The following is a 13,276-nucleotide window of genomic DNA, read 5'->3' on the forward strand; positions in this document are numbered from 1 at the left end:
AGGAAATACAGTGTATCTCCTCTGAAAACTATATGGGAAAAGAATCAGTACTACAAAGTATGCAAGACTGCGCAAAACAACGTCCACAGTTCCTTAGTGCTCGGAAGCAATTCATGCTTATGCTGCAGTGCTTTAATTCTCCCACGGTTCTGACAAGATCCAGAGTAAGGGCAGCTCAGTGCAGATTTAACATCCTCCAAGAAGCACTCTCCGTTCATCCGCATCATCCATCAACACTGTGTTTAAAAGCCTCCAGGCAAATGCAATCCGTATTTTTCACTCATTAGTCATGATGTTCTTCGCATCACATTTTCCGTTGGCATGGCAACCAGCATCTCATCGCAGTCCAAGCCGCTCCTTCTCTCTCTGTTTCTTCTTCACGGAGCCGACGTCGCGGTCCTTCCACGTACTCTTGAGCAGCTTGATGGGGCGGTTGCCGACGTATTTTCCTGAAACCAAACCACAGAGAGAATTGGTTTACAAAGTATTTCATTCACCTACTCCCTCCAACTACGTTCCTGACTCAGAAATCGCGTACTGGTTGCTTTGTAGACCAAGCATCCGGCAAGCTTTGTGGTTATCAACAGTGGCGGACCCAGAAGGGGGGGGGGGGGGCAACCAGCACATGCCCCCCCTTTATTTTTCGTTAAAAACAAAAGAAATAAAAAGAACAAAATGAAATGAAACCCAGAAGTAGCACCAGGAATATTAGTTGCGTCCCCCATTTACAAAATTTCTGGATCCGCCCCTGATTAAGGGCAACTTTTGTGAACAAAACATGGAATCTGAAGACATTACTAAAATGGTCTACCCGTATTCCCAATTTGTTTGAGAATGTGTCTCTACAGAAGCAGGAGGTTCACATCTTGGTCAAAGCTGAAACTGCATATATGTTTGATCAGTCTATACAATGTACTACAGAAGTCATCTGAATCAACAGTGTAGATGTACACACTAAAAGATAAAAGAGTTTAATACCCCCTGCTTGTTCTCACAAAGGGGGTACAAATTGTATCATGGGAAATGTCTACAATCTGGCTTCATATTCTATTCCTGAAGCCAAACCTGGGAGAAAAGTAGAGTCGATTTAAATAAAGGTAATAAAGATGAGGTTTGTAGACAAGGTTTGATTCATTGTAGCCATTGACACCCATCCATCTTATGATCAATACAATATTCACTGTATTGAGGAGTTGGAAGAGATTGAAACTCATCAAAGTAAGAATATCTATTTTCTATTATTTCAATTCTTTGTTTCATTTTATCCAGTTATTAAATGATTTGTGGATTACTATGTATCATTTCAATATACCCTCAACACATAGAAATAAATAATGGGTATCAGTTCACTATTATCAGTTGTATGTTTATTTATTAATGTTGATGTACGATAAGTCAAATAATAATTTCTATGTTTTATGATGTTAACAATTTGATGTTTCATAAATGGAAAAAAATGAGCAAAGAAAATAGAATTCCATCGGGATTTGAACCCAAGTGTGACACACATGCACACACTTGAACCTGACATTAAACTAAAGAATAATTCAACTTGGGATAAATGCTGTTTGTCTAATGTTTAATATGTCATTTAAATGTTGTTCATGTAATGTATTGTATATTTCGTTGTATGTTTGTTCTTAAAATGTTAGAAAGCATGTACCAGGGCCCTGTTTCATAAAGCTGCTCGTAAAGTTACGAACGACTTACGAGCGACTGGTGATCAGTTCTGATGTGCTATACTTATCAGAATTTTCACAATTTAGCACAAGAACTGATCACCAGTTGCTCGTAAGTCGTTCGTAACTTTATGAACAGCTTTATGAAACACCCCCCTGCTGGTAAACAAAGCTAACATCCTGGTATGGACAGTAAACAACTGAATTAAACTGAGAGACTTTGATAACGAAGCAACTTCTTACATGACCTGGGATAGCAACCTTGTTAACAGCATGGCAGTATTTAGAGGGCTGAAAAAGCATATTTTTGGTGGAAAATTATTATTCTTACCTTTCCTGCAACAGACATAAGCAGTAATACAATTTCCAAAGAAAGTGTATTCCATGAAGTCACTTTTTTCAGCAAAGAAACCAGTATAAAATACTGCAGAAAAAGGTATGTACTCCAGTTACAACGAACACAGTTATAATGAAATTACGCTTGCAACAAATTTAAAATTAAGGCCGCAAAATTATCCCCTCTTTGTTTTCATATTGTTTATTTGTTCATTATAACAAAATTTCGATATAATGAAAGAAAACTGCTGGTCCCGAGGACTTCATTATAATGGGAGTCCACTGTAACAGATGAGTTCTGTGCATGACCTACCATTCCAGTCTTTCATAGCCTGTACAAAGTCCCGTGGGTCCTTGAAACTGACGAAGCCGTACCCTTTGGTCTTATTCGTCCTCTTGTCTCGGACAATCTGGGTGGAATCAAGAGGAATCGAATTGAAAAAAAAAAAGTGTAAGCATGGCAACAGTAATCCACCAGTAAAATGCAGCATCATATCTACTCATGTTATTTCATGGTCAAGTCAAAATGCAAGGTATCTTAGTAAAACATGTACACATCATTTCAGAGTACAGTGTCTGTATTCAAAACATGCTAACTATGATATAAAGAGAATTCAATAGTTTCATTCTTATGAAAGTGCACGTTCCCTGGAGTTGTTATCGACATATAGCAAGGGAATATTATTTGGCTGTTTTTTTTTTTTTAATGAAGTTAGTCAAGAGCTACTTTCCTAATGCTACAATAATGAAAATATGTTGAATTCTCTTTTATATTCTTCATATCATTGTCTTCACAGTGATGTCACAAACTGTAGTAGTCTTCTCATCCAGCAGTGGTAGCATTGCTACTTATAAAATTCACATTCTTTTTAACAGTTTGCTTGATTTTCTCCAAGCTTCCAAATGTGTTCTTCTAATATTGCTGCATTCACTCAATCCACATATTTGGGGAAGCTTCCCCTGTAAAGTTTGGCCCTCATCCACCTATACCTTACCTTGCACTTGAGGAAGCTTGGGTAGGTGCCAAAGACTTTTGTTAGCGTGTCTTCAGTGACTTCATTTCCAAGGTCGCCGGCAAAAAGTCTGAAGTCATCTGACATAAAAGAAATAAACACAAATACCATGTGACTATGAACATGACAAGATCTCTGCACACTATTGAACTTTATTGTCACTTCTTAAAATGTAACACGACCCTCCCCATGATGAGTAAAAAAGAAAAATAAAAAACAAAAAATCCTGTGACACAATATTCCGGGAAAAAAGAGGTAGGGAAGCTCTCATGAGGGTTTGGCTCTTGATCTTGGAAGAACTTATTTTGTAACCATAATTCTTGTAGATAACACGCACAGTTCCATGACATTTGCTCCTGCGACAATTGCTCCCTTGAAATATTTGTATGCTATTAAAGCCAAATTGTACTCACAAGCATAACCCTAACCCTAACATCAAACTAAATCTAAACTCTATCACAACCCTAACCCTAAGCCTTTGGAGAAAATTTAGGACCAAATAATTGTCGCAGGAGCAAATGTCTTGTCACCAATACGCACTCTGACTCAACCCCAGAAATAAGTTCAAATGCTCATAAACTGCTAACTGCAAGGGACATTCCATTCAAGTCATGTGTAAGTGAGTGAGAGAGAGGGAGCATGTGTGTGTGCCTCTAGAAGTGAATGCATTTATAGTTAAATAGCAGGTGTGATTCCATGGACAATACTGCATGGACCAGCCAGAGACTCTTCTAACACAGCACATGATGTGTTTAGCATCCTTGGTTAAGCAATTAGAATGTATTATATACCTCATTTCTAGAATCCTCTCATCTGATTGGTTAAAAGGGGAGTCATGAAAATAGCTGTGCCCTATTTTTGAGTTACTGTGACCGGGGCCCGGGCACAGTTAGTAAATAGGTTTTAGAGACAGTCGCGACCCCGTACACATAGATCGCTCATATGCACGCACGAATGATACGACCGCTGCGCATTCGATCAGCGTGCTGTAAAAGAGACTAGCGGACTGGTTTGGAGCATAGTTTGGAGACAGTCGCAAGTCGCAACCACTGTGTACACATAGATGATCACTCATGTACGCACCAATGATACGTATGACCGCCGCGCTGTCGATCAGCATTGATTACACCTTACAAGTGCTGTAAAAGAGACTAGAATCTACGGTGTATATTTTTGGTATCTATATTTCGGAATCTATATTTTCGGTATATAAAACAAATAATGACTGCTTGATATTCGGGGCACAGTTAAAATTATGTAGGCCCTCGGTGATGTGAAAACCATAACCATGTCCTCAGCTTTGCTTGGGGCATGGTTACGGTTTTCACATCACCTCGGGCCCATAATTTTAACTGTGCCCCTCATAGCAGTCATTATTTGTATACTATGTTTTGATGCATACTTTATGTACAAAAAAAAAAGACGAAGAAAAAAAAGTCCTTTATTTCTTTGGAATCATAAATATAAAATGAGGAAGTCGTGCTACACTGACTTCCCTGTAGCTTGTATGCAGCTACCTTGCAGTGTAATTGCTAGTCTTTACAAATGACCCCCTTTTATATTTTTTTTCTCACTAAACTTTTCATGTGATTTCACTGTCGATTGGCACAGCAAACCTAATAGCATTGTACACACTGTCCAATGTCCTGGCATGGAAAAGATTGAACATGACAAGTTAACAAATCAATATCATGACTGGATCAAGATTCTAAGGTATAATTTTACACACTCCTTCAGATCTCTGAGAGGGTGAACTGTGACACCCCTTCAGATCTCTGAGAGGGCGAACTGTGACACCCCTTTAGAGCTTTGATGGGGGCAAACTGTGACACCCCTTCAGATCTTTTAGGGGGGCAAACTCTGCACTCACTTGGATCCCAGTCACACAGGCTGTCGTCTTCCCACGTCATGCCTGCAGCCGTCCTGATGAACTTCTTCTTCTTCTCCTTCTTCTTCAGCGGCTCCGAGGCCGAGCCAAGCTCGTACCCGCTGCCACCCTGCGTCAGCTGGCTTAGATCAGCTGCACTGGGGTGGGGCAGGTACTGAGACTGCTGTGTCTGGGGCGGGGCGATGTACTCCGGTTGGGAATTCATCATAGGTGGGGGAGGGGGTGGTGTGAGCAATGGTACTGTGGAGGACACGGCTGGAGCCTCTGCCACTGGTTGGACTGAGGAGCAGAGAGAAAAGTATCCACTTTAATAACCCAATGGTAAACAGTGGCTTAAGAACTTATCCCCACTTCAGAACATGGCACTGCTGCAAAATATGTGCAATACATTCATGGGTTAAAATTCCACTCATTGGAAGAGGCACATTTAAAAAAAAAAAAAAAAAAAAATCATAATGTACATTGTATGTATACCTACAGTATGCATCTACATTGTAAATGTGAAAAAGAAAAGCAATTCCAGGGGGGTGTTTCCTAAAGCTGTTCTTAAAGTTACAGACAACTTGTCAAGAAAGAATGACTGAAACATGTTCTGATACTTATCAGAATTTCAATAATTCAGGACAAGAACTGATCACCAGTCATTTTTAAGTCCTTTGTAACTTTCAGAACAGCTTTATGGAACACCCCCTGGAATCTTTTTTAATTCTGGGTGTTTGCCTGTTTTGGGGTCTTTTTTTTTTGGGGGGGGGGGGGATGAGATGGCAGATTGTTGTCCACTGGGACAACCAGCAATATATACCATGCCTTTATTCTTAGAAAGGGGTATATTCTTTACCTTTATCAGACACAAGAGCATTTTATTCTTCAAGGATTACTAGTTGAAAATTGGGACCTAATTCAATCTAGATATCATAAGAACTGGCCTGAATACATGTCACATTAGAGGCATAATTTACTATTTGCACATGAAACAAAACCTAAGCATTAGTGCTTTAAAATAGTTCTAAAATACTACTGTGAGTTAGGATAAAAAAATAACCACTGTAAAAATTGGAATCCTTATAATCGATGTTAAGTATTGTTAAATGCACAAAATATTAAAAACACTTGATGATAAAAATGTTTCCACACTAAACCGTCTACAGTTACAGTTTATTGAGAAAAATACTGATATACATGCCACCACCTTAACAACATTCAGAGAAGCTGCTCTCCCATGTATTACAACCTTGCAGCCTTCTTCTGGATCACTCATCCTTTAAAGGAGGATGCATCCAGATTTTACTCGCACAGCGCACACTTTTATTGTAAATAGAGATCATCACCATGGCACCTCCCAATGGCACACATGTGTAGTTTCATCCCAGTATAGCTTTTTGGAGCTGCGAGAGGGATTACAGTATCAAGTATCAAGTATCTCCTTATATTTTAGGCTTTATTGTGATTTTTTTTTTTTTTTTTTTGGTGGTAGCATGTTTTTTGATACAACAGACCTACACATATGCATCAAATGTGTTATCTTGAAATTTTTTCAAATCACTGCTCCCAAAGGTAAACAGGATCTTTAAACACCAGGTATGCACACAGACCATGTTTTGCATCTACTGGGATCATCAAATTTGTGCAACTCAAAGGTCTTTTTACCCACTCCCAACAAATGGAGAATGTGGGAAAATGGAACTGAGGTACACTAATGCATACTCACCTGATGGGAATTTAGATGTACTGGCCAAAAAAATCACAGGTCATGTTTAAACCTAATCAGTATAAAAGATGAATCTTCTAAGATCTAAGCATTCTTCATTGCATCCTTTGATCACGCTCAACTCACCTTCTTTTTCTTGCGATGAAGGAGTTTCCTTTGCTTCAGTCTTTTTCTTTTCCTTCTTCTTCTTGAAGAGGACGGGCTTTGAAGCATAGGTTGTCGGTTTGGCCGATATGGTCACTGTCTTTGGAGGACCGCTACCAGGAAATCCTGGGGGCCCTGGTGGCATGGGGAACCCAGGCATCATGGGCGGGGGAGGAAGGGGACCAGCATTCATGCCAGGGTGGGGAGGCCCTGGGGGTCGCATACCAGGCATGGGCCCCATGGGTCCCATCGGCCCCATTGAGGGTGGGGGTGGGGGAGGGGGGAGGTTGGGAAACCGGGGTCCACCAGGGGGACGATGGCCACTCCTGATTTGATGGGGTACAAAGACTGGCCTGCCTGATGGAGGGCCAGATGGTCGTGTGAGCTTGGAGGGCATATTTGTATCTGACGCACAGAGTAAGAGAAAAAATAAAGATGAGTAAAGATGGAATAATATACCTTCCTAAGGCTTCATTGCTACATTTCTCTGGAGAACTGATAGAACAAACTGATCTCTTCTCTGGGAACTACAACTTACATTTCAGCGATCTTGTGCCAGACACACAAATATAATATGTAGACATGAGTTCTACATAATTATCTTTGTGTATATATCCTTTTATCATTTTTTTTTTATTTGAATAAATTATATTAATAAATTAAAAAAAAAAAAAAAACCTTCTGGGCATTTATTCCCAGTGACACTGCCAATAGTAAGCAACAATGGATTTATAAAAACACACACTTACAAGTGTAACTTAATATCATAATCTGAAACCAGAAGGGAATGAGCACTTGAGATAAAGTCACAGAGCATTCATGAGCTAAGCAGAAACTGCACTACCATGAATGGAATCTGACCAAAATTACACCATAGAAATTAAATCTTGCATTTTGAGTAATATGAATTTTAAGTAACTTCCTCTTAGTCATACAATTAGTGTAGTCTCATGTTTGACAATTTGGTTTTTTTCCCAAAAATATGATTTAAACAGAATTACGCAACAAATGAAAGCATTTGAACCAAACATAAAGATGCCTGGTCAACTGGCTGGTCTGTTTGGAAGCCAGGATATTGTGATCTTTGATGTTTCACTTCACACATTTTCTTGATTTTTTTCCTGTCATGTTGGTCAACTAAATTGCATACATTTGCAATAATAGATCTTATGTATGCCAGGTATGTCATGAATGTCATGTTTTTATCATTGTTTCAAATTTAATAATGATTTTTATGGACAGCTTTCCATCCTGACTCACTGTTTCTCGCCGCCTGTCTCGGCTGAAATCCCGGAGCTCTGGGCACACCCGGCGGTCCTGGAGGGGCCCTCTTCCCCGGGGCTCCTCCATCGCCTGCACTGGTCTCCTGTGTGAGGCTGTGGATCTCCTCCTCAAATCTACACACAAGAGAACAGCAGACATAGTGATGAATTCCTTTAAAAAAATTTCATGCAGTATGTGAACAATTGTCTTTATTTCTTAACATACGATTCACACAATTAACCTAATGTACAGTATGTCCCCCCCAAAAAAAAAAATTACAATGAGATTTTTGCATTGATAACACCAAATATGATTACGCTGTCTAAATGCTACTTCAGAGTCTTAAAATATAGCATCTTAGCTCTATTTTGCAGAAAACCCCATTCAATTTGGTTAAACGTTCACAGAGATATGTGGATTGTTGTAAAGCATGTCATGAGTCTGATTCTTCCAAGTTTAGCACTTCGCTGCTCTTGTTTATGAATACAATAGACAGAACTTGGAGGGAAGAGATTTCTGACATCCTCTACAAAACTCCTCATTTCTCTTTGACCACTGAAGCAAATCAAATGGGGTTTTCTGTAAGATGTGGGCAGTGAGTTATAGTTTCATACCCTGAATTTGTATAGATTGATTCACTATCTTTAAAGATATCAATGTGGAGGGTCCCGTTGTAATTTTTTGGGGGGACATACGGTATTTCACAATATTGCATCCCAGCAAGATTTCCAAAGCTAATGACTTGGTGGGGGATGTACAAGCATGTTGTTTGATGATTTGCAGAAGGCGGGGAACAACCAAACTACATTTTTATTCAACTAGCTTTGTGCAAGCCAAGTGAAGGAAAGCTGTGCTTCAGAAAACAAGACATTTGATTAGATTTTAAATCACACCATCCCTGGTTGAAACCCTTCAATAAGCCAGGGCAGAGTTAGTTTGTGGGCATATCGCTACGAATGCTCATTCAGTAAGGGGCACTTCACTCACTTTTAGAGCGACATAATGCATGCCATGAGTTTTGAATAAAAATCTATGGGATTCATCAATCATGTTCAAACAAAGAATGAACCTACAGTACAAGTAGACCACATGCCTGGAAATGATCCTTTACACTTGGGAAAGCATCCATCTCATTTCAACATATTGAGTGTCTCTACAGTCTTACACAATGCATGTAAATGTACATTGTACATGCACAGTGTCTGGTCATTGGGCTATCATTATGGTCAAGTGCATTGCTGCATGTTCTAATGAACATCATTAGACATTGTTGACATTTTTTTTTTTCTTGGGGGTGAAATAAAGTTACAACAAATTGCACTAAATTACTAAAGCAAGCCGCCCATAATTTCACCACACTGTCGTCCAAAAACTGCCTGCTAAATGTAGAAACCTTTATGCTTTTTTGGGCACAGTGGAACCTACCTTGTCCTTGGTGCGGGCACCAATAAGTGTTGTTAAAAACATTTTACAATAGACCACCACAAACAATAGTTGATAGGAGTCCAGGGCCCCGTCTTATAAAACTTGTGATAGAAATCAATCACAAATCTCTTGAAAGCTGCAATTAATCGCAGCCTGTGATTGATTGATTGCAGTTCTCCATCATAATTTCAATCCTAACTTTTTTATAAGATGGATTTGCATTCAATCGTAAAGTTGTGATTGAATTGAATCAATCACAAGTCTTAAGATGCAGAGCAGCTAGCAGAGACATATGATTCAGTAGATCCAGTCCACTACTGCTACTGCTAGCTGCCGACACTAAATCAATGTTGTTGAATCCAGCTTCTTCAAATTTAACTTTTAAATTAAAGATGAAATTAAGCAATTTCACGGACCAACCAAACACCATACAGTGATGTTGGAGTATTTACGTTAGTAACCCTTCTTCGTCCAACATGATCGATGAGCTATACTATCATAGTAGTAATATTAAACTTAAATTATAAAAGCCAAAGGCTCAGGCTCATTTAATTTTATGCGTTGCTGTCATATCACCATGTTATGCATGTGATGTAACAGCTTAACAGTGTACATGTCACTAGCCCGACCAGACGCCGTGCGCTAGCGCAACTTACAGTGTTTTCTATACACTTGTGTACAGCGACAGGGCTGTGTCACAAGAGCATCAAAATTGCATTTGCCTCACGCAGATGTCTATACATGGGACTTATGTAATCGTTGTACATATTGGCCGCTGAAAAAGACACTGCACTTCGGTATGGTCTGAATAAAGAGTATACAGTTTATTTGCAGAAATAGAGGAGAAATTGAAAGAAGCTAACGTATGATAAAGTCATCATGCAAACAAACCTGCTCATCTCTTCCTCGATTGACTTCATTGTGCCGCTTTCCTCAGGCTTCGCTCTCCAACCATACGATGATGCCATGTTTCCGAGTACCGAACCAGTCTGCCGCCCGCTAGTTTACCGTAGAGTGCGTCCCACCCAGTGCCGTATATTTATAGTGGGGCAGATATGTGAAAAAGATGCTCACATCCGGCGGAAAGTATGAAATTTTGCATATAGGGGTATTTTGAGGCGCTGATTTCAAAAATTGCCGGATCCAAGAGATCTGGCCACGGGGTCGGCCGCCATTTTGAATTCCAATATGGCCGCCGTCAAAGATCCCTATCTTCAGTTCTGAATGACATTAGCCATTGGAATTTGATGTATAAAAGCATGGTGATATGATGACTTCAATAACAGACTTATTTGATATGTCTGACAAGCTTCACGGCAGCCAATTTGAATTTTTATACATATTTGCCATGTTGGAGTGTTGAAAATCTCTATCTCGGGTTTGTAAATTAGGCTACCGATTGAGCGCGCGTTTGTAACTGATAGAGTGCGCGCTGCTGTATTTACATTGTGACGTCAGTGAAAGATGCATTATGCTTCCTTTTTGCTGCACTTTTTGACATGCCCGTGAATGTTAGTCGTGATGTTTGTCTTCGTAGCCACATTGGAATTCAAAATAGCAGGCATTGCGTTTGTCAGACACATCACATCAGTTAATATTTTAACTCAGTATGTTAAAATACTTGTTTTCTCCTAATTTCAGGGTCACTCACCACTTAGAAATCGAGATAGGAATTTTGAATATTTCGTCGAGGCGGCCATATTGGAATCCAAAATGGCGGCCATTCGATGTTTGTGAGACACTCCAAATCAATCTGTCATCAAATTCAATGTGTCAAAACGCTCATGTGTACCAAATTTTGGTGTCACAGGTCATTCAGAACTGAAGATAGGGATCTTTGAATTTGTTTTGTGATGGCGGCCATATTGGAATTCAAAATGGCGGCCGACCCCGTGGTCAGATCTCTTGGATCCGGCAATATTTGAAATCAGCGCCCCCAAATACCCCTATATGCACAATTTCATACTTTCCGCCGGATGTGAGCATTTCGACCAATTTTTGTACATATCTGCCCTACTATTAAGGGTAAGCACTATTTGGGCACCCGTCCCGCTTCATCATGAATATTCATTAGGCAGTAAGATACTGTACTATTAAAGGGCAGAACGCTGGATACGTGCAAAACGTATCACCGGGAAATGTAAAAATCCCGAAAAATTGCATCAACGGGGAATGTTAAAACGTCTCGCCGGAAGATGGAAAAATGTTCAGTTTTGCCGAGAAATGTAAAAACGCTGCCGGGAAATGAAAAAATTATGTATTTCCACGGTATTACGGATACATGTAGACGATGAATATTCATGATGAAGCGGGACGGGTGCCCAGATAGTGCTTACCTATATTAAGAGAGTCTGGCCAACTCGATTTTTGGCTTATGTGTTTTGAAGCCTGTGATTGGTCAAAAGCTGGTCCCGTGATCTACAGGCGCCATGTCGTTACCAAAGTCAATCACGCGGGCGCGAGCAAAGCTCATACGCAGTGCCCATTGTTCATTACGCGCAGCTACGCGCTAATTTTGTTTGCCTTTGGGAAATCCCCAATATCAGTCACGGTGCAGTGGGGATAATGAATTGTCATTGCCGTTGTCTACTTTATTGAAGTAGAAGGTATATAATATATGATTTTAAAGTTATTTTGATATGTTTCTGCGAAAAAACTGAAGATTTGTCATGCCTAAATTCCTGCCCAGCATGGCGTTGCTTGAACCACCTGACTCATGTGTAATGATGCACCGCTTTCCGACAGATCCAAAAACGAAGGAAAAAAAAAAAGATGAGAAATCAGTGTGCGACGGGAAAACTGTATGATATGTTTTCTTTGGATTCCTCACGGTGTCTTTCAGACTATCCAAGTTTTGATTTACATTTGTATGCCACCGCCATAACGTACGAAGTGTAGCCTGAGGCATCTGTTTTGGTCGTCCGTCCGTCCTTCTGTCTGTCCTTCATTCCGTAATCATTTTTTGGACACCGTTTGTAATGAAACTGTTTGACATAAGATGTATAATTATGTGTGAGTGGACGAAGTTTTGTCTTTAGCTTATAAACTTTTGTGTGAAAGTGAAAGGTCAAAATCATGTACATAATGGTTAAATTCTTAAAACAATATTACTATTTCCCACATATCTACATGCAATTTTTGAAGGTGAGTATACATGTATTTCCAGACAAAACTTACTGCGGCGACTATGATTCTCTTGTGATTTATTTATTTATGTATTCATTTATTGGGGGGGGGGGTAGGGGTGGGGGTCATGGGAGGGGGCCAAAGGTCAAGGATCAATGTCAGGTAAAATGTTAAAATTCTAGTATCTATTGTTAGAATATTATTACCCAGTTCCTCCGTACCTTGGAGATTACCCAATGCAAAAACTTAAAACCAAACACGGTATTCGCATGCCATCATTACTACACAGTTACGCGTATATTTATAGGGAAAGATTGTGGCCATGATGGTCAGAGGTCAAGTGAAAATAGTAAAATGACAAGATTTTCCACATATTTTTAAAATAACCACTCAAGGTATTGCCATGAAGTATAGATAGGTCAACTGACGAGTAAAAAATTCTCAATATCCTTAATACTTGCTCTCTTAAACAATAAAAGTCATCCATTCACACTTAGTTCAAGGAAAGTAAACACTCGACGTATTATATCTTATGACAAACATGCCATTTTTTTTTTTCTGTCAATTATATGAAACTGACGTGTAACATTGTCAAAACGTACTCTACCGTATGTACCAAAAAAAAAAAGAAATTACAACGGGACTCTCCGCATTGATATCTTTAAAAATAGTCAATCAATCTAAATACAAATTC

At 39.5% G+C, this 13,276-nt stretch overlaps 1 protein-coding gene across 1 annotated transcript; it reads right to left on the reverse strand.

Annotated features, from left to right (window-relative positions):
* Nucleotides 1–10,424, reverse strand: LOC139733459 (uncharacterized). The gene is made up of 7 exons (XM_071644277.1): nt 10,348–10,424; nt 8,029–8,165; nt 6,751–7,173; nt 4,899–5,195; nt 3,011–3,108; nt 2,329–2,425; nt 1–449 (listed from the first exon to the last, which is right to left on the reverse strand). Exons 1-7 carry the CDS (start codon nt 10,422–10,424, stop codon nt 337–339), a joined length of 1,242 nt encoding a protein of 413 aa, XP_071500378.1. The 3' UTR covers nt 1–336.
* Nucleotides 10,425–13,276: the final 2,852 nt, after the last annotated feature.

This window comes from Diadema antillarum, unplaced genomic scaffold, assembly GCF_040938485.1.
Source record: "Diadema antillarum isolate AM-2024a unplaced genomic scaffold, OU_Dant_1.0 seq00000476_RagTag, whole genome shotgun sequence".
Classification (NCBI taxonomy): Eukaryota; Metazoa; Echinodermata; class Echinoidea; order Diadematoida; family Diadematidae; genus Diadema; species Diadema antillarum.